Source organism: Mycteria americana, chromosome 9 (assembly GCF_035582795.1).
Source record: "Mycteria americana isolate JAX WOST 10 ecotype Jacksonville Zoo and Gardens chromosome 9, USCA_MyAme_1.0, whole genome shotgun sequence".
In the NCBI taxonomy this organism is placed as follows: domain Eukaryota; kingdom Metazoa; phylum Chordata; class Aves; order Ciconiiformes; family Ciconiidae; genus Mycteria; species Mycteria americana.
In genome coordinates, this window is record NC_134373.1 from 9,322,150 (window position 1) to 9,344,042 (window position 21,893).

The window sequence follows — 21,893 nt, forward strand, 5'->3', positions numbered from 1 at the left end:
TATTAATAACTCATTTATCAAAATAATGTCACTTTTTTTTTCCTAAAATGTCTAAATATATCAAACACTTCTACAGACCTAGTCTTGCTAGTTGGAAATGGAGTTTCACATTCCTTTCCGTAATGCTTATACTGTAGCTTTTTAAATAGGGGAAAAAAGGTGTCCATTCAGCTATATAGACAGCCTAACAGTTCTTCAGAATTGGTGGGAGTTCAGACTGTGTTTTTAGCAGATGTCTACTTTGTGTAGGGAAGCAATGATCAGCAAGTGGGGCCAGAACTTGAAAAAGAATGGATAAATGTAACAAGTTGTATGGTAAAGGCAACAAAGTGATCCTAACTTTATGCTAGAGGCCAAAGATTCAGTTTCCAAATAAACCCCCCAAACTGTTACTTTCACTGAAAGTTATTGTAGATCATAAGACTTGCATCCCAACCTTCCTCTGACCCAAATGTATCGGGGAAGTTTTATGGTTTGAAAACACGTGTTTTCAAATGGGGAGGAAGTGCTTGGATTGGGATTTGAGAAGACAGAATTTTTTAAGGTGAGATTATAAAGTTTGGAGAAATGGAAGAATTTGAGGTGGGAAATTTGTAGTGTACCTATCTTGAACACAGCTAAAGTATGTGGAGTAAGGGCTACCTTGTTCGTAAAAATGTGACTGTAGAAAGATTTTTATTTATGAATATATTAATTTGCTTAAATTCCTCCCTGTGATCTTTTCCTACTGCTCCACTTCTCCTGAGCGTCAGACCATTCATCTCTGAAGGGCTACCTGGAACATAAACCAGTTAGCAACTCCAATGGGAGGAGATGCCAGTTCCAGAATATTAGAGGCTGTCAAGGCTAGTGTCCTCTGTTGACTGAAAATATTACTGCCCCCTTAATTGGAGCTTACTAAGACCCCTGTCATTTTGTCCATGCAGTAATTGTTCCAAATACCTATCTAGATTAATTGAACCCCCATATTTAATGTCTGTGAATTCATATGGTTTGCCTGGGTTAAGGAGTACTGGGATAAATACACTGACCTTGGCAGAAGTCTGGGAACAATAACTTCTTGCAGAAATAGGTAATGTCCTTAACCAGCATAGCTATTTCTGCAGTGAATTTCAATATTGAGCTTAAAATGATTGAATTATGAAGTGAGCATCCTAGACTTAGTGTGAATTGGTAAGTGCATGAATGCCCTTCCTGTTTCAGAAACGTAATGCGGTACCAGAGGAGTGTATTTCAGTGCGTACTGCCTCCTTGTTGTTTTCCACACTTTGCATTCTTGAGATGTTCTAATAGGTGTAGGTGAACTTCAACATTTTTTTTTTCTTGGAAGGGTTTTTAATGCTGGTCAGGTGATTCAGACAACACAGAAGTGCATCTGAAGGTTAAACCCAGTGCATATGTGTGGTGTTAGTCCTTCCGCACATGTAGCTGCCATAACTGTTGTTAATTACTTTTGAAAAGGGGTTGTTGCACCTGGAGTAGGTAACTGTAATTGGAGGCTGCTGGGAATAAAAACGAACAGGATTTTTTGCAAGATGTGTAAAAAAAGGAGCGGATAAGCATGACAAATTACAACAAAACCAACTCAATTGCTATTTTAACGTAGACTATCAAAGCAGCTTATTACAGACAGAGCAATTCTTAAGACGCCAGTGTGTACAACGGAAGCTTCTCTACTGTTTCTTTCACTCTTGGAGAGTAGTGCCTTCCAGTATTTGCAATGGTTGTCAGCTGAATTTGGGATAAAGTCTCCAAAGTACAAAGGAGTTCAAACTGAAGCTTTAAAAAGAGAGGGGGATTCAAAGGGAAGATAATTCTGTCTGTTCACTGGTCTTCATGCGACTTCATTTTGAGCTGATAATGACTTTTAATAATAGGATTATTGGAAGTATCTATTCCAAGTGAAAGTATTTCCCTAAAAATTAAATTTTTTATTTTTCTGAATAAGTCTTCATCAGAAGGATATGTGCTCATTTGTAATATGGGCCTAGGTGTTCTTAACTTCCCATTTGTCCGAATTAACAGTTTGTTTCTGCATAGTAATAACGTGTTAACGAAATTGTTTGTTTGGTGTTAAACCTCCCTTTCTCTTCCTTGCACTGGGATAGGGCTGTTAATACCCTTTATCAGGTCATATTTCAACTGACATGATAATGGCTCCCAATTCTCACCCCTGCTCCTGCTCACCCCCCCCGCCCCCAGGCACACCACTTTAAGCAGCATGTCTCATCTTGTGGTTTGATCCTTCCCTTCGTCTGTTTCACCGAGATAAGCCCTTTCCTTTTTACCTCATCAGTTTTTTAAATGTACCAGGTGGGCTGATGTGCAGAGGGTGTGGGCGATAATGTATTGTGGGTTAAAAGGCAGCAAAGATTCCTTAACTGCTGGTAGTTTGAAGCAAGAGACTTGCAGTACTGCTCACTATTAACTTCTGTTTAGTTCAGAAGATGTTATATCGAGTACTTCCACAGGGTTTTGCTGTTATTAGAGTGGAAACTCATTCCGGTTTGGTCTGTTGGCAGTGTTCTTGTTCAGTTCATGGTGAAACCAGTTGGAAGTGAGAGAAACCAACCCTGAACCTCAGAAGTCTGATCTAACTCTGAAACTAGTGCTTCTTTGGACAAGGGCTGGGTTAGATGGCTGCCACATGTCTTGATCCTAAAAATGGGAGGCTAAGATCCCCTTTGCAAGCTTAGATGCTACTCGAAGGCAAATTGGTAGTACCTTGCAGTACAACCTTACAGTTGAAACTTCAAATAAGGGCTTTAAATAAAAAAGCATAAAAGCAAATGCAATGAAACAATTTTAAATATTTTTTAAAAAATATTTATAACTTATGGAGTGGAAAATTGGAAAGTCTTTCTAATAAAGACCTGTTCTTGTAGGCGCATAAATTCAAGGGACTGATGGTCTGTCCTTATTTAAATAGTATGTAATTGCTGCTTAAGTAGGCTTTTTGACAGTACTTTGTCAAAATACTAATAAATTTTTTTAACTCTTTACAGGTGTGTACAAAGTAATATTGTGTTGCTTACTCAAGCTTTCAGGAGGAAGTTTGTCATTCCAGATTTTATGTCATTTACTTCACATATTGATGAGTTATATGAAAGTGCTAAAAAACAATCTGGAGGAAAGGTAACCTGTTTGTAAATTCAACTTCAAAGTTCTATAGATTTCTTGATATTAACCAAATATATTTGTGAAGTAGACAGATTTTTCTTAAACATATTTAGCAAAATGTTAAACTGATAACTTGATAAGATAGTTTTGGAAGTTCAATTATGTCTGCACCTTGTAAACTGTGTTAGAAGTAAAGCTCCTTACCTCTAACGATCTTTTATGATTTTGAGGTTACAAATAGAAAATAGTGTTGTCCTTTCTTTATTTTACATAAACTATAATTTGTCAGACTAAACTTAGTCTATAAAAGAATTAATGCTACTCTACACAACTGGCTGGGTTGTGTGACAGAAATAGTTGTCAACACCATACCTATGTTAGTAATTAAAGTTTATTCTAGTGCTTATTTTCAATAAATTAATTGAAAAACCCCAAACTTTGTTACAAGCTAAAATTTTATATGATTTGAAAATGCTAAACATGCCGTAACATAGAACAGATTCCTCTTAGACTGTGCTGAAGTATGTACTTTCATTGAAAAAATATTTTATTTGGTAATGATCTAGTGAATATAATAATTTGTAATGAAGTTTTAGATATACCAGGTGATTATTAGTGGAATAATTCAGTTGTAACTTGTGTATCCTTTCCATTGGCATTTATTTTAATTAACATATGTTAACATATAGTTAAATATTTTGGATGCTGTAATGTCTCTGTTTTTATTTCACATTGTGATAGGTTGCTGACTATATTCCACAACTGGCCAAGTTCAGCCCTGATTTGTGGGGTGTGTCACTTTGCACAGTGGATGGACAGAGGTATGTTCTAACTTCTAGATTTTACTGTTTCAGTTATTTAAACTATCTGACATATTGCAAAGAGCGGGGAGTTGGACTCAGTGATTCTTATGGGTCCCTTCCAGCTTGAGATATTCTATGACATACAGCACTTCATGATATCTCATGGTTTAATAAAGAAAAAGCTTTACAGAAGTGGTTTAAGAAGTGCAATCCTCTTGGTCATCTTTCTTAACATTTTTTCAACTTCTCTGCTGAAGCTGAATTATTTTTCTATTATTATAAAATATTGTTTAAATAGTATTTGTAAATACTATATTTAAAGCTAGATTATATTGTGCTTATGATCCAAACACAGTAATGAAGCTGTAGGTAATTTCAGTGATTATCAAAGGAAAAGATGTAGACAATGCTTACGTAGTATTAATCCGTGGAAGTTGAAGAGCTTTGTCTAATAGTACCCATGCCTCGACCTATGTTATTTTTTTCTGTAAGTTACAATGGGCTTAAAAGTTAGTTCCTTTTCTACATTTTAATGTTCTTACTGTAGCATTATTATATGATCACTCTACGTCACTGAAAATATTCAGATCTGCATTCTTTAAAAAGAAAATGAAGATGTGGAAACCGGACAGAACTTAACATGATTTTGCTTTTCAGGTTTATTAAACTTTCTCCTGTAAGGGTGTATATATAGGTCGTAGATATAGCTAGAGTGATTTTGGTTTTATTGAATAGCGACTCAGAGTAGCAGAGACATTTATGAGCCCAAATGCAAAGGAGTATCTCTCACCATCTAGCTGAGAAGTAAGGTGAATGATTCTGTGTCCACCTTTGCAACTAAACAATGTGAGATACTCGTCAGCTTGCATGTCTCTGCTGTCCTGCGGTTTGATACAGTCATACTGCGTATTCTGAGCACCGTAATCATTAGCTATTTAGTGTGTCCTAAGTGAATGGGGCATTCTTGAGAGAGCGTCAGACTACCTTATGGTGATTGTGGATTGGGGATCATTTTCATGTGGTCTGTTATGCTCTGTATGTTTGTTTCTTATTAGCTATATGCTCTATAATCTCTAGAGGAAGAGCTGTACCAGTGAGTTGAAGTATTTTTCAGCTCCCTGCTTAAGTGTCTGAATTATAATTTATTGATAGTAAAACAGTTTTAAAAGTAAAAATGTTCTCCTTTTTGAATATTTTAAATTAGCATTTTGCTTTGTTTTGGATATTATAACATGTACTAATGCAAGTTTTTATAATGCTGATTTTTGTAATGTTTAATGTTGTGTAATGTTAGTTTTTATAATGCCAAAATGGTTTTGTGAGTTTCTCTGAAACCTTCTCACATTTTCTGCAAAGAAAAGAAGCAAATACACTTCTGATTTTGCCATCAGACAAGTGATTGCTTGGAGCCTTTTGCTCTGGATGGGGCATATGCTGCTTGTATGAGTCATTCTTTGATGCAGTCTGACTTAGATGTTGAAAGTAAACTTTCCAAAAGATAGCATTTAATAATTGTAATAAAATACCTATGCCGTTATCAAAGGGAATGTAAACACAGCTATTTAATTATTGCCCTCAAATTTCAAAACTGAATTGGATCTCATCTTTGTTCATATAGACATAAATATGTATAGTGGCTATATTTGGGTCGTACCCTGTTGAGTATGTGGTTTGCAGTGGAGTAGGGTAAGTGTGACAATAGAGCTCTGAGGTGATTTTTTGCTCTGGTACAAACCCATTGCTTTTATTTTGTTACATCTGCAGTGATTACCAGCAAGTGACTTTGTTATGCTTAGCTTATGGAGGCAATTGTTAAAACCTTTAAATGTTTTTGTTCTGTTCTTCAAAACGAGAATGTTCTTAATAATAATAAGCTTTTGGGGTTTTTTGGTGTTTTTGTTAATAGTCCTATAGGTTGAAGAATAAATGAAGCATTTAACACTCTACTTGCCACAGCTGGCAAACAGGAAATTTCAAACCTTTTCATTTGTGTTTTTCCCAGGCATTCTGTTGGCGATACCAAAGTTCCATTTTGTCTTCAGTCCTGTGTAAAGCCTTTGAAATACGCTATTGCTGTTAATGATCTCGGCACAGAGTATGTGCACAGATATGTTGGTAAAGAGCCTAGTGGATTAAGATTCAACAAATTGTTCCTGAATGAAGATGGTAAGAGATATATAATACTTAATAATGCAAATACTCAATTTTAGAAAATTATAAAACAAGCTACACAGTTTTTTCAGTCTTCTCATTTTACTGTATCCTCTTAAATCTTATTATCAGACAGTGTCCCAAAATATTTTGCCATCAGCAAGGTAGGCTTATCCTTTATCACTCACTTTTGCCTAATTCAGAGTGCTAGTAAAGGATGCTTTATTACTTCTATTTGCTAGTATCCAGCTGTAGGAAAAAAACAAAGAATCTTGATAATGCAGGTATTTGAAATGTGTATTTATTTAGTTGAGTTGGTAGCAAGTGTTCCTTAATCATGCCTTCTACAAAATGATGGTGAAAGAATCAAAGATGTTAAACTGATTTTAAGAAACATGTATATCACTTCCCTTCTCAGCCCTTTGAGAAGCAGGTGCTAGTTTTTCCAAGTACAATGTTGTACAGCGTGAAGAAGACTGCCTTTCATGTCCTAAGAAAGCTTTCATATAAAAAAAGTTTTGATGGTGCTGAAAACTGCCCATTTTTTCCTTTGGATCAGTATAGGTTATCTGTTTTTTTTTTTTTTATTTTTAATGAAATGACAGAAAGTACGGTAGTTTATTTTCCTCTTTTTATTGCTACTTTTAATATTGAACTATGAGAGAAGATGAAATGTTAGGCTGTGGTCTTTTATTACATTACTGTTAGACTTTAAGAGTGTTTATTAGATGGTTATGCAATAAGAGAATTGGGATTATTGAAAGTTTGACCAATGTGCATGAAATTAATAGGGAGGACTAATTCACGATAGAAATTTTAAGTATGTGCTTCTGTGGCTGATGCAACTGACATGAGAAAAATGTGTTAGAACTAACCCAAAGAGCTTTTTATCTGTACAGTCCTTAAAGAAAAGACTAAAGCAGAAGGTCGAAGTCTAATAAATAGGAACATTTCAGTTATAGGGAGAGAAAGGGAAGTTGAGTTCCTGCGAGTGAAGGAAGAGGAGGAGGGAAGAAGGGATTACACTTTACTTGTAGATTTAAATTGATGTATGAAGTTTGGATATGCAGCGTATTTGGCAGTTTGAACATACATAACTACTTTGAAGATCAGATTTGAAAATAAATATATATAAAATGTAGATTTTTAGTCTATTTGCTTTCTAATTATTCTGATATAGTTGAATTTCATGTTTTTAATCAGGATTTTATGAAGTGATATGCCAGTATTTGAAAACTGGTTAGACATGCATCTGAAGCTACTTTTTATACTTACTACATTAAAGATTCCTAAAACAGGGTGTTCTTTCATTTCTTTGTTTACTAGTATTGAGATTCAAGCTGGAAAGAATGGAGAATATCACAGGACAATTTTAAATCATAGCTAAAAATGCCAACTTATAACAAAAATCTGTTACTAAGAATCATGTACATTTTGAGTAAGATCTGTGCCGTGCAGTTGAAGTTTGGAAACTTCTGCAGCCTTGTCAATATTCAATTGTAAAACTTTTTTTATGAAAGGGAACGTATGGCCTAGTGAACAATTCAGATTTCTGGAGGACTAAAGCAATTCCCATGTTAATTAAAACCAGATTATTCTAGGTGGTTGAAGTAGATCAGGAATTTTACATAGTAAAATGTGTCTGAAATAGGCATCATCGGGAAGAATTTTTATGGCCATTGAGCAGTTTGCAGGTTTTTTCATGCCTATTGGGTTGATGCAACATGTCTGACAATATCTGTATATATGTACAGTTAGTATGTCTCATCCATACATGGGACCTTCTCTTGATGATAATTATTTGTAGAATTAGTCCGGTAATATAATTGTTTGTAGAACTTAGTCCAGTCATAAATGTTGCATTGTAATTGAATGAAGGATTGCCAGGAAATTGTTTATTTTGCTGAAGGATTTTGTTAACTAAAGATGGAATTCTTTAAGTTTTTTGTATTGGACAAACACATTTTGATGTCATTTCAGAAAGAACTTGCCATGATTAACTGTTCTATGTATTAAAATGTCTGTATTGTGTCTGTGTGGCAAGGTCTGCTTTCTGTGCTCAAAGACTGCAAGCCAGTCAGGCGAGAAAGGCCTAAGGCCAGTGATGGACCAAAAAGGTCAGAAGAACTGGCAGAGGAAAAGCACTGCAGTTTGAGCTTATTAGGGGAAACGTCTAGTTTGCATATGGCATAATTGTGTGGCAGGTTGCTGGAGCAATCGTGCTAATTGTCAAGCAGTTTTGAGGTATTAAAAAAAAATACATATTTTCTCACCATTCAATAGTGAATTTTTATGTTTTTAGGTAACTAAATAAATTATAAAAATTCAATAGTGAATTTAAAGTCACTATTCATATAAAAATTGAATAGTGAATGTAAAGTCACTATTCGTATAAAAATTCAATAGTGAATTTTTAGATTTTTAGGTAAATAAATTATATTTTCTTTTATTTTGAATTTAGATATACCTGTTAAATATATTGCAGTTCTCTATGTAAAAGGCTGTTCTAGATGAGTATCTTCTTCCCACAGGAAAACGAGCACTGTATCAGAGAAGAATAGATTTACTATTTAGAGGCTGTTAGGTGGGTTGTTTATGCAAGAGGCAAATTGTTGAATCAGTGCTAGACTTAATCAGGGCACCTCAGTGAAAGTCAAATGGTTATTATAACTTGTGCTTTTCAGCGGGGATAAAAACATGAATTTACTCAAAGTATAATGAGATGATACAGCAATATGAGACTTGCAGAGAAGCTGCGTAAAAGATTTTTTTTTTCAGTCTGAGCAGATAATTGCCTTTATTATTTGATTATATATAGAGATTGTATGTATGTGTTTTTGTTTTTAGTGATGGGTGTCAGTTAGCTTTGCAGAGTTTGATACCTCTTTCTAAAGATTAATATATAAGTTTGTTCACCTCTTTGGCAAACTGTTGCAATTATAGTATCAATCTTCATTCCCTGTCATTGTACAATGTGGAATCCCCTTGCTGATGGCACCCACTGTGAGGTAAATCCGTAGTTGCTGCTGCTTTAGCAGGAGACCTATGTATGACTTTCCTTAAAAATTAATGTAGCGTCAGAACCTATGCATCCCCAAGAGGTGGAAAAACCCTGGGAATGGAAGTATTATTGACGGGAATGGAAGACATCTCTCTTCTTTGAAATGAGCAGGAATCTTTCAGAATGTAAGATTTTATTTAGGCATCCTGGCCCTTAAAAAAGGCCAGTATATCTTAAGTCTGTGGAGAGGTTCTTCATTGTAGAATAGAATAGTTCAGTTGGAAGGGATCTACAACAATCATCTCGTCCAACTGCCTGACTACTTCAGGGCTGACTAAGAGTTAAAGCATATTATTAAGGACATTGTCCAAATCCCTCTTAAACACTTACAGGCTTGGGGCATCAACCACCTCTCAAGAAGCCTGTAGCTATTGTGGCAAGATAAAAACATTATCTGTCAATTACAGATATCTATGTATGGGGAGTGTTTGGATAACATTATCTGGTGCTATCTAGATAAAAGTGAAAATTGCTTTCCTGGGACCTGGATACCCTGACAAGGTTTATTCTGCTTAGAAGAGGCAGTGGTTGATTAATGGAAGGTGTCCTACTCAGCTCTGTGATGTGTTGGTGTTAGGCAGCAGTAGGAGAGACCCTCAAAGAGCTTTTGTTAATGTGTAGTAAGCCGGACTGCCGTACCTCCCCTTAGCTGTTAAGGCTCCAGCAATGATTGTTCCTTGTTGACTCGTCAAGGGGGAGCAAAATACAACTTCATTTCGCATTCAGGAAAGTTCATGTTTCCTTTCATCAGAAGGTTTTTGCCATTCTTCATGTGAGGTCAGCACATGGTGGTGTGTTGGTTGTGACGTGGCCAGAACTGGTACATGTAGTTTGAGATGTTAAGCAGTGAGAGACAGGAATCTTCAGAGTAGAGGAAAAGGTGACCAAGAATGCCTTGTGACATTGAAGGTAAGTTGTGACATCTTCAAGGAAATGAGATGCAACAGAATTTCTGAGGGTATATCCTGTTGTGTGGACTTACCACATTGATAAGCTTTTGAGTTGCTGAATGCTGAATAAATATGACACATCCTTTTTATTCAAATACACGTGATGTGGGGTTTGGGAATTTTTTTTTCTTTATGCCGTTTGGCAGATTGAAACCATAGAGATGTGCAGAAGAATCAAGAGCAAAACATTTCTAAAAATACTTTTAGAGTGGGTTGTATATGATTAAGTCATTAATGTGTTTATGGACTAGAATGATACCTGATGTTGATGAGAGGAAGCTGGAAAAAAGAGAATTGGAGCTAGGGCAAGAAATGAGGGTGACAGTGTATTCCTATCATGCATGAGGCCAATGTTGTGTTAGACTATGTGTCTGAAGTTGGGATCCCCAGTTCAAGGAGAATATCGAAAAACTGGAAAGGGCTCCAGTGGAGGGCTGCCAAGGTTCTGTGGGGTCCAGGGCACATAACTCCCAAAGAGCAGCTGAAAGGGAAGGTTAGGGGCTCCCCTGGGAACCACTTAAAACTCTTGAGAAACAATTTCAAAGGTGAAGATTTGTGTAACTCTTCTTGGTAGTGGCAGGTGATCTAACAAGGGCCACTGGTCCCATGGTGTGGCTTGGGAGGTGCAGGTTGGATGTTAGGGTAAACTTGTCATCTAGGAGGAACAGGATGCCTAGAGAGGTAGAGGATTTGCCATGTTTGGAGATTTTCAAGACTCAGCTAGATAAAGGCATGACTGACCTGATGTATCCTTGGCAATAACCTTCCTTTGAGTGGGAGGGTGGAAGAGATGACCTCCAGATGTCCCTTCTGACCGGCAGTCTGTGATGCTGTGAATAGCCATTTAACTTATAACATCTTTGACTGGTGTTCAGATTTTTGGTCCCTAAGGAGAGAGAGAGTTAGGAAGCTATGGAAATGCTACATTTTTGCTACTCAGAATCTGGTTTTAATCAAAAGTCACGTATATTTGACCCAGGTTACTTGTGTTACTGACAGGAGATGTTCAGTATAGGTGGATCTTAAGTACAATCAGATGAAATGAGAATGATTTATGAGTCTGTTGCAGACAGATAAGGAATGGCACTAACAACTTTAAAAATAGTATATAGATATTAAGTTAGTATTTTAGGGGAGCTTCACTTTTTTGGACAGAAAGTATTGGTCTTACCTTTTCAGTAATAGGATAACTTGATTTTTTTTAAAGTTCCTTTTAAGATTGACTTTCTGAAAAATACTAAAAAGAACTTGAGACAATTAGTTTTTGGAGGTTATCTGATAGTCATAGATGGCTACGTGCCATTGACAATGACCAGTGTAATTTTCATGGGAAAATATGTGTGTGTATGTACTGTGAATATCAGACTGATCTCCAAAAAGCAATCATCTCAAGTTCCTTTTAGTGTGCATGTGTGTGTATTATATATAAAAATAGTGAACACTTTGAAAAAATATCCATTTTAAAAAAAACACACAAACTTGGAGATAAACAAAGTAACAGCAAATAAAAAGAATTCAAACCTGTCACAATATTAATGCATTGAGAACTGGTTGAGGTTTTCAGACACCAGAACCCTCAAAAATCAACATCCTAGTTAGAAGGCACAGCAAAAATGTTAGTTAAAAATAATAACTGTAGGAGGTAGATGTTGATGAATGAAAACTTGTATTTGGGAAGTGATTCATTCACGTGAGCAGCCAAGAATTAATGGGAATGCAAAAATACTCTTAATAGGGAGAACAGTGATAAAAAGAAGAACTTAAGTGTAGCAGGTATATGCAAGTCAGTTATAAGTTAAATTCTAGTGAGGATGAGTAAATTGTTACTTGTATTTCAGCAGCTGCAAATAGAAGCCTCTGATTCTTAAAAAGAATCAGGGTTTTGTATTTATGTATAGCAATGAGGAAATTCAAGAACTGGAATTCTCTTTAATTTTAAAGGACTTGTTTGGACATTTAAAATCACTGAGACTTGGTAACTTGGAGAAAAATTGGAAAGTCCCTTAAGGGTTGTTCCACTTGCAAATGTTGCAGTGATCAAATCTTGGAAGACTGGACAGGACTGAAAATCTTCACGAGAAGAAATGATGTCAAACTGATTAATTTACTGGACTGTTAAGTAGCATTAGGCTGAGTTGTTCTAAGCTGTAAAATGCTTTGCTCAGAATTACAAAAAATTGTGTATCATGTTGGATTACAGTATTTTTAATTTAGGATTATATTCCTTAATCATAGCTTTAAGTCATACATTAATATTTGTCATTTTTCACTTAAACACTTGACTGGTTTTGTTTGACAAATGTGTCTTGGGATAGATTTGTAATTGAAAACTTTATTTCACAGACAGGCCTCATAACCCTATGGTGAATGCTGGAGCAATTGTGATCACGTCTTTAATCAAGGTAAAAAGTTCATTTTTAGTTTCTCTCAGAGTATTTTAATAGAATGTAGAAAAAGTATTTTGTACAGATTATGAACTGTTTTCATTTTACATGTGCAACATCTGATGGCAGTTTACTCATTAGTGGATAGACAATAGTAACACTTCCAAACAAATGCAATATGAGACTAGCAATTTTTAAAAAGTAACAGTGCAGCTGAAAGACTCTTTTTTTCCTTAGTGTTTTTACTTTTATTTTGTTTCCTTCTTTAGCTGCACAACACTTGATATTCTCTTGCGAGAATTGCCTCATACTTGTTAAATGCTAAGAGTATGTCCTCAGGAATATACTTCATAGCACTCAGAAATATGTTTCTGAATGTCTAATGCTTTTGTATAGCATAAAGTTACAAGAGTATTTCTTGCTGTGCAGAAGAAATGAAGATACTATAATTTGTACAGGAGCAATGCAACTATATTTGCACGTCAGTCTTAATACTGAATTTGTCCACTATTAACATACTGTACAACTAAATTATGTTTAACTTCTATGTTACGTAGTTTATGTTGGAGTGTTAAATGCGCTTTCTTAAATAAGTGTATTTGGAAACAGTTACCCATATTTTGCTGAGTAAACCATAGCTGAATAATGACTTACCATCTTTAGTCCATGATCCTGCGACTTTTGGGAAGCTCTATTTTATTTTTCCTTAGAATAGCTGTATGTTTCTCTTGAAGTTGTAAATGGCATAAAATCCATGTAATGCTAATGTTTGCCAGATACTTCACTTGTATTTCTGCCTTTTTTTGGTAGCCACTGGTACAAAAAACCTATTTTATTTTATTTTTTTAAGGGTACCTGCTTAGAATTGCGGGGAACGTGTCAGTCCCCTGGAGTTTTGAAGTAGAAAACTTAATACTGTTACTTCAGAGGTCTAAAAATCTTGTTTACAACCTTTGTCTTGGTTATGTTTCAAAGTCCATTAGCTACAGTGTGTTTCCTACCTCCTATTTCCAAATTGTTGATTTTAAAATTACGTAGATCATGATTTTCTGTTATTTTATATTTAAAGAAGCTGTAAGAACTCCTGCTTAAAGACATTTATCTTTAATAGCTGTAGGTGAAAGAAAATGGCCTTAAGTATGACAGGTAAATTTATTCACATTTAATATTTTTTAAAGGTTGACTGAGCATTGAAATTCACTTGGATAATAGTGAATTTTAAAATCTGACTTAACACATTTGTCTGAACTGTCAAAATGTTAGTCTTACTACAACATACCCTACTGGTCATAAGGCAAAACACAAGCATGTGCCTCTTGCAGAAGGCACATAGTTCTTGATAAATTGTGTACTTCTAAATAGATAACATGGATTTGTTTACTGCATGCAACTGTGATATTTGTTAGAAGGTTGGGGGATTGTTTTTGCTGGGTGGTTTTTTTATTTTTATTTACTTTTTTGCTGTAATGTTCTTATGAAGAGTATTGCATTGCACTGACGTTTTTGCATGTGGTAACTGCACGTCTAATGGACGCATATCATATTTATCACACTCCATTATTTGTTTTCAGTGTGAGTAAAACGTAGATTATTTTATGTACTGCTTCCACTAAGATACCATTTATCATTTGAATAACTAACCAAACTAAACATATTCTGAAGAAAATTACATAGAGGGTCACAGGCACAAAGTTACTTAATAGTTGTATTTTTTGTGAAATAACTTCTTTACAATCTGCAACTTAACAATATTCCTGCTAACTATTCAGTGATTTAAGTAATTCACATTTATATTTGATCTAATCTAAGACTTACTTTTTTCTGGAAAAGGTGGCTTCATTAACCCATGTCTTGTCCTCAGTTCCTCTGCATTCATTCTGTTTATTTAAGGTGTTACTTGCATATCTTGAAGACTGTGTATGGCTCCTAGAGTCCAAGAAAATGAAGGGATTATTAAACATGGTGGGACTTACCATGTATGACAGATTTATCTAATGATAGCATGCTGATAGCTATGGAGAGATTGTTGCTGTATTTCAGTGTTAAGAATGCTTTTATTTCCTTTGATATTCATTATTTTATCTCTTTCTGAGAAATTGATATGAGTCGTCTTTCAAAATTTACATATATTGTACTGAATTTAGTAGCTGTGCTACTGCACAACATGCATGATCTTGCACACAACTGCCCTTAGAATCTGACATAAATTGTCATTACTTGTTGATAAGAGATGACGCTTGGAGTAAGCTTTTTGTCAGAATATGTAATATGCTAACATTTTAGGGGAAAAAAGGGTTCTTAGCATCACATGCCCAGTTCTGACTGCCTTAAGATTTTGGTATACGCACCTTGGAACAGAGCATAGACCTAAACTGTAATGATATGTTTAGTCCTTGCTATTCATAATAATAAATAAGAAAGCGTATGTGCATGTTAAGTTGTACGTTTGTTTGGCTTACTTAGGCTTGACTATATCATATTTTTACCAGCTTAAATGATTCTCCTACTGTCATGTGCTTGGAACTATGATGTATTTACGTTTTGGTGCTTTAACTCACGGCTCTGTTCTAACTGTACTTGCATTACACTCCACAGACTGTTCCAGCAATTTAAAGCATGTATCTACCATAAAAATACTTTAGCAAAAGGACATCCTGTGGGCCAGTTTTAATGAGATAAAATTTTTGAAAACTCCTAAGGACCTTTTCCCTTGTTTGTAATTGTACAGCCATTTGCCTTTATTAGTAGTTACATAAATTACATAGTTATAACAATTTTCAAATACTTGTTATCAAAATAAAATTGTAGTGGCAATTACAGGAGTTTCTGGAAAAAGTGATACTAGACAAAATGGTAAATTCTTTCATGTCTGCAAGGAAATACAGGTGCTTGAAAGCAGAAGGTTCGGCTCCTGTACAGATTTAGTGCAGATTCAGTGCTCTGTAACCACTCAGCTTTCTGTACATCACATTGACTGGGGAAAGTCTTCATTGCCTGTAGTATGGATAGATTTTAAAGCTTTGATCTGTTGTTTTTTCTTAAACCTTAACTCAATCCTCAAAGTGGGTCAACTCCAGAAACATCAGTGGTTGTGTCAGCAATTGCCCACTTCCATGTATCTTTACTGACTGGGGAGGGTAGTGCATTAGAGGTGCAAGTGAGATGAAGAGGAAGGGTCCAGAGTGAAATAATGTAGAAGACGGCAGATGGCTGTGGAAGGAATCGCCAGAAGACAAGGGATTAATCTGAAGTAATTTTTATTGTATGCTTCAAGATTCCATCTGTAGATGAAAGCTTTCCTAGTATAACAGCAAAGGTTTGGGCAAATACAATGTATATAAATCCTGTAAGTGCTGACAGCCACAGGCAGAATCTTGCACAAGCAGTGATGACAGACTTGAATGCTTGGTGAAGGGAGGTATTCTATGGTATGAATTAACGTGGGAAGCATTTAGACATGTTGGGGGGGCATAGCAATATTCATAGTCCTTGCAAAAAAATTTGGTGTACAAGAAAATGAAAACGTTGATGTTACTGGCCCTGAAAAAACTCATTCAATAAAGGCTTTTCTTTTTTTTTTTTTTTTTTTTTTTTTTTTTTTTTCTCAAAACATAAAGAGGTGTATCTGATCTACTTAGGAGCTTTCTAAATATGCTTATAAGTCATAAAATACATGAGGCAAAGAGTGGTGGAAGAACCTGTCCAGCTGTGCCAAGGGTCTGTTTGCTGTCAGGATACAGTTATCAGGAAACCTATACAGTTATGGTTTCCCACCCCTCAAGTATTAGAGGGGTGGGAAAATGCACGGTTTATTGGGTTTATTTGACAATATAGTTACAATAAATAGTACAGATTTAGCTTAATTGCTCTATGCTAGCCACTCCAGTTATCCTTCCTGATAGACTGATGTGTAAATGTACATGCATACCACTTCAAAACATGTGTTGGAGTTGTGATCTTCTCTGCCAGATACTTGTCTTTATTTTGGTGAAGTTTCCTCTCTTCCTGGGTTATTCATTTTCTTGTAGTAACTAATTTTGGATAGAACGTATGTTCACGTTATTCTGCACTTGCTTTGTATTATAACTCAAGTGTATCGGATGTTATTTGACATAGAATATGTAGTAGTGATATTTGAAATGACATGTATTCAGTGGTCACATATGCAAGTATTTAATACCTGAAGGACACAAAAATAATTCTTACATGTGTTTGAAATAGTAGTGGTATTGGTCTTAGTGGGTCAAATACTGTCTGTGACAGTGTGCTCTTAAGTATTTCAGAGCTGAAAATGGCACGCTAAGCAGTCAAGACACCAGTTCTCACAGAACAGGCCCAGATTAACAAATAAAATTAAAAACAAGTGTAAGTACAGAAAACTAAAATAAAGACATTAATAGTTAAGTTAATGTAAAATGCACAAATGTAAAAAAAAGTTTTCTTGCACTCTGATGTAGTGTTACGATTTTTTTTTTCTGGATGTTTTCATCACAGTATAGTGTTAGGTTATAAATTTGGCTTAAAAAAATTCCAGAAACTAATTTTTAAATAATCTTCTATTATTAGAAGATTATAAACTTCTTATGATCCAGATGTTTTTATTAGCTTGGCTTAGAATCAAAATTGAAAAATTATTTTAACAAGAGACACATGGTAAGAGCTTATGTGGTCTAATCATGTAAACACTGAATGTTGATCAATGAAAAGTGGCTAATGTTAACTACTTTTCTAATAAATATTGCCTAATTTTATTGTTGCAAGCTCTGGTAAGTATCCATGGGTCTCTTCTTTCCTATGTACATGTAGGCATGCAACCTATGCAACTGCTTATATTTTTCTAGTAGAAATACAAATAATAAAAGTAACTTCTTTAAAAAAAAAAAAAGGGAAGATCACTAAAACCTGACACAGTCAAAAAATTCAAATTTATGATCGACAGCCATAGTTTCCATTGTGGTTTTAAGTGTTTACAAAATTGTATTGAGCTGTCTTCTGCAAGTTTGAATTTTCTGCCTATCAAACTGCTTCAATCTTAACATTTTCAATTTCATTTTGTATTAATTTAGAAGTGTTTTTTTTCATATGTATATACACACACACAAGCATGTACACAGTAAGTGTGTATATGAACATATGTTCCAGTAAGTGTACTAAGTGTTTGTGGAGTTAGTGCATGGAACATTTCCTTTGATGTTCTGGACAGATGAATTGCATCTGTACTTAAATAAAAATGCTTTTTAAGAAATATTGTTGCAGTACCCTGAACCTCATACGCTTATACAATCAAGCTAAAAATAAGAAGCACTTGTGCAAGAACAGAAATTTTCTTGTCTCTTATATTTGTTTAATTTATTACGGAAAAGTTGCTCAGTATTCTGAATTTTAGGATTTTGTATTTGCAATTGAATTTTAATCATAGAATGTGTGTTGCCTCTGTGTCTCTTCAGCTTTTTAGGAGGAGCAGCATACTTCTGTCAGCTGCTGAAAGAGGGAAACTAATAGGTTGGGTTTTTTAGTCATCACATGTACGGAAGCAAAGTTTTCTGTTTTAGTTACGCGTTATGTTAAATCCCTACTGAGGTCTTGGTCATATGATTACTTAGGCAAATATTTTAGGTATACGAGCAGTCTGATTTCAGTAACAATGCTTTTGTGTTTGATATAAAGTACCTATACAAGTGTGTGGAACATCAAGGACTAAAACCGCATCATCTGAGTTAGCATACAGAAGGTTTTCTTCCCAAAATACGAGATTAGATGTAAATTTTAAAAAGAAACCTTTTTTATAACAAGTTGATGTGGAAAAAGTTTGCATTGAGTCTTTTGCCCACCAATTTTATATGCTGCTAGCAAAGCCAGGTTTTTCTTGAAGGGCTAGGAATTTTTTTTCAGCTGGGCAAAAAAAAAATGAAGTATTATGTATTTATATTTTTGCAGAAAGCATGATCCCTTTCTCCCTCTTTCTTTTTTAACAAAAGGACTTGTTTCAATTTATTATACATGTCTAACCATACGATTATCAATGCAGCATCCCATAACTAATGCTGACCCACTTTCCCAGAAAAAGATGTTCATTGTGCATTTGAAAGGTTGAAAAGGTTTTTGTGGTTTAAATGTTGTTACATATTTTACAGCATTAGGATCTATGGAATATTTTGACAACTGCAACAGTTCAATGAAGTTGGTAATTTCTTCTTTTAATTATTTTTCATTGAACAGATTTGGAGTTAAATTTTTAAGACTTGTGTTCTGGTATATTATACAGGAACATTTTGATGAAATGTATCATGATTTTTTTTTATCTTATTGCAAATTAGCTAGAGATTATTGCCTTTAAGAGTAAGGTTATTAGCCTTTAAGCATAAGGTAACCACTGGCGCATAATTTTGACAAAACAGCGTGGTGTTCCTTTCAGCTAGTGATCGTACGTGTATGACTGCGCATCCTCCTTTAGATGAGCTGATGCATGGGCTTCAAAGATTATCTGCAACACCCTAATCCACATACAGAGACTGGCTTTACGCATTTCATTAAGTAAAATACTGGTTGATATAAAGCTTCAGTTTTTTCTGCTTCCTTCCCCATTCCCATACTAAACACAGTGCAAGTAGTGTATTGAATTGTTTGAGATATGTCAAACAGAGTTTTGTTATCTAAATAGAGTATCTTTAATCCTAAAATTATTTCTAAAAACATAATGTCCAGATACATTGTTTCCACTTGTGTATGTGATGCCATGTTTTTTTAAACTGCCTCAAAAAATTCTACTTGGCTACTTGAAAAAATTAAAAACTCCCCCCAGTGGACCTTGCACTATTTTTTTGCCTCCCACCCCTCTTTCAATGTCTTGCTATAGGAATTTGTGAAAGGTCGCCTGTCAGAGACCTGTAAAGAATTAATACATCTTTAACTGGCAGCTACTAAATTTGAGAATGTTTTTAAACGGGGGGAAAGAAAAAAGCCCCAAAATAACGTCCCTCATCCTCCCCGAAAAAAAACAAACCAACCAACCCTAAGTAAGAATTAAGTTTCACTAGCATCCTTATTAAGTTGGATTTAGATTTTTCCTTACATTGTTAGCACAATGATGTACTCTAATCTATGATGTGAAATTCTATTTTTCTAACTGTTTAATTTTTAATAGGTAGGACATTAATCAGATATTAATCAAATCAGATATTTTTTAAATGCAATTATTTTCGTAGTAAGGGGTAACACTTTATTTTAAGTCTTCAATCTAATTTCTTAGTATGGGCACTAGCCATGGAAATATTTTAACTTCCGTAGCCTGAACTTTTCTATGCTCAGCTCTGTTGGTAATATAAGTATACCTTTGGGTTACTAATCCATAAAAAGTTAGTGTTTTCATTATAATTATCCTGATTGTAGTTACTTTTGTATTTTTTCCTTTAACCACTACATTTACTTATGCTAAACACATAAAGTTGAATAGAGAGCACTTAAAATAAAGCATACCTTTTTCAGTTTAAATTCATTTCCAACATACAGGTGTTTGATAAGACTCTTGTAGGATTATTTAATTTAAAAGAGAATTAAAGATTTACTTACCTAACACTTTAATTTTGTCATTAATATATGAAATGATTGTAGTACTTTATTCTTAATTAGCCTCATACCTTAGTTACATGCATTAAAAATCCTAATACTGTTAAGTGAACTAACTTGTTTCTTATGTTAACAATTTTTGTAAATTATCTTTTCTTTTCTTGCAGCAAGGAGCAAATAATGCAGAAAAATTTGACTACGTAAGTTAATGTTATAACATTCCTTTTTTAACCAAATTCAGTGGTAGAAGTCAAGATGGCAAGGGAATTGCAAGTGAAATTTTAGTAATTTCAAATGTTTTGTCTTTTTATCTGTACTTGGTTGTTCAAACATTTAGTGATTTGGATAGCATTTGTAAAATTGTGTTACAAGATTTAGGATAAGGCTGGGTTGAAAGTTCATCAGTTATAGCTTTTTAATGTCTGAAAATGTTAGCATGCTTTTCCCCCCCTCCTTTCTGTCTCTTAACAGGTGATGCAATTCATGAATAAAATGGCTGGTAATGAGTATGTTGGATTCAGTAATGCTACGTAAGTATTTTTTATTTACTTAATGAAGGTAGATGGAAAATGCCTCAACTGATAGTTGGCATATTGAGCTTATGGCAAAGTTTAGTTATTTACATTGAAACCATAATTTCATCCCTAATATTAGAGGGTATCTTTGGCTTAAAATTTACTTAAAGAACTGAAGCTGTGCATGTGTCTGACATCAGCGTGGCTAAATCTCACGTAAAAGTGTTGGCTACGTCTCTGAAATTTCATTATTCTGTCTTAATGCTCTGTTGGTGCTATGACAGTGAGAGCTGCGAGTGCAACTGTTCTCTTCCTGGCATTCATATTAAAAATTAAACTCTGCATGTCGATGGCTGCATATCAAATGTTTAGAAAGCATACTTTATACAATTGGGACTCTTTATGCTTTTTTTTATTTTGCATATTCAAATTCTTTTCTAAAACAATTCCCCATTAACTCAATGCTTAGCATTTGAAAAATTTTGAGAGCTTTTTGAGGCAGCACTGGGAAAATCATAAAGATTCCATATAGCAGAGTTGCTTCCAGGTTGCTGGTTGGCATGCATGTGCAGAGAAGCAGAATGAGGTAACTAGTGTTTTTCCTGAGCTTTGTTAATGTAAAAGTGTTTACCATGGAAGGAACCAGACAAGAGAGAATTACCTACCCTTGTATCCATACAGATCCCTCCTTCAGGCTTCATCCTGAACTTAATCATCATGGTAAACAGCACAGCCATCGGTCTGGTCACTATTTGACCTGCAGCTTCATCCTCAGGTTCCTCTCTAGTTTGGTCAGTGTTGTCAGTGAATGACCCTTTCACTACAGCTCATTGTGGGGTGTTTCATTCCACTATGGGCTTTTTAGAAAAGCTTCGAAGAGCGGGGTCTTACACTTCATGGCCTTATCTCCAAGTCAGCTTCTGTATGCGTAGGTAACCAGTGCTGTGTGTATTCGGATGTCAAAGCTAATTCACTCCAACGGGGCTACTGGGGTGAGCTGCTATGGCCGTTTCTGTCCCGTTGGTAGAATGCTTGTATTCAGAAGTAATGTATCCTTTACATGCAGTTTTATTGAATTACATTATGTGTCTCTGAAGTTCAGTGGTTTTTGAAAGTTTGACATGTTGTCCTGTGGTGTGTGTTTGTTTTTTGTTTTGTTTTTTTTTTTTTTTAAGGTTCCAGTCCGAAAGAGAGAGTGGAGATAGAAACTTTGCAATCGGCTATTACTTGAAAGAAAAAAAGGTTGATCTTTTTTGTTTATTGTATTTTGAAGACTATGTAGTGGGGTTTTTTTCATAGTCCGTGAAGATTTTTAATTTACTTAATGTACAGTATGGCATAAA

The 21,893-nt window shown here is 34.9% G+C and overlaps 1 protein-coding gene across 2 annotated transcripts in view; it reads left to right on the forward strand.

Annotated features, from left to right (window-relative positions):
- GLS (glutaminase) overlaps nucleotides 1-21,893 on the forward strand; it is a 72,634-nt gene that overhangs the window by 12,263 nt on the left and 38,478 nt on the right. For both annotated transcript variants that reach the window (XM_075511347.1, XM_075511349.1), the window contains exons 4-10: nucleotides 3,006-3,135; nucleotides 3,862-3,941; nucleotides 5,926-6,089; nucleotides 12,429-12,487; nucleotides 20,203-20,235; nucleotides 20,507-20,565; nucleotides 21,726-21,792. In XM_075511347.1, the coding sequence (XP_075367462.1) occupies nucleotides 3,006-3,135; nucleotides 3,862-3,941; nucleotides 5,926-6,089; nucleotides 12,429-12,487; nucleotides 20,203-20,235; nucleotides 20,507-20,565; nucleotides 21,726-21,792 (592 nt within the window). The remainder of the gene's footprint in view (nucleotides 1-3,005; nucleotides 3,136-3,861; nucleotides 3,942-5,925; nucleotides 6,090-12,428; nucleotides 12,488-20,202; nucleotides 20,236-20,506; nucleotides 20,566-21,725; nucleotides 21,793-21,893) is intronic.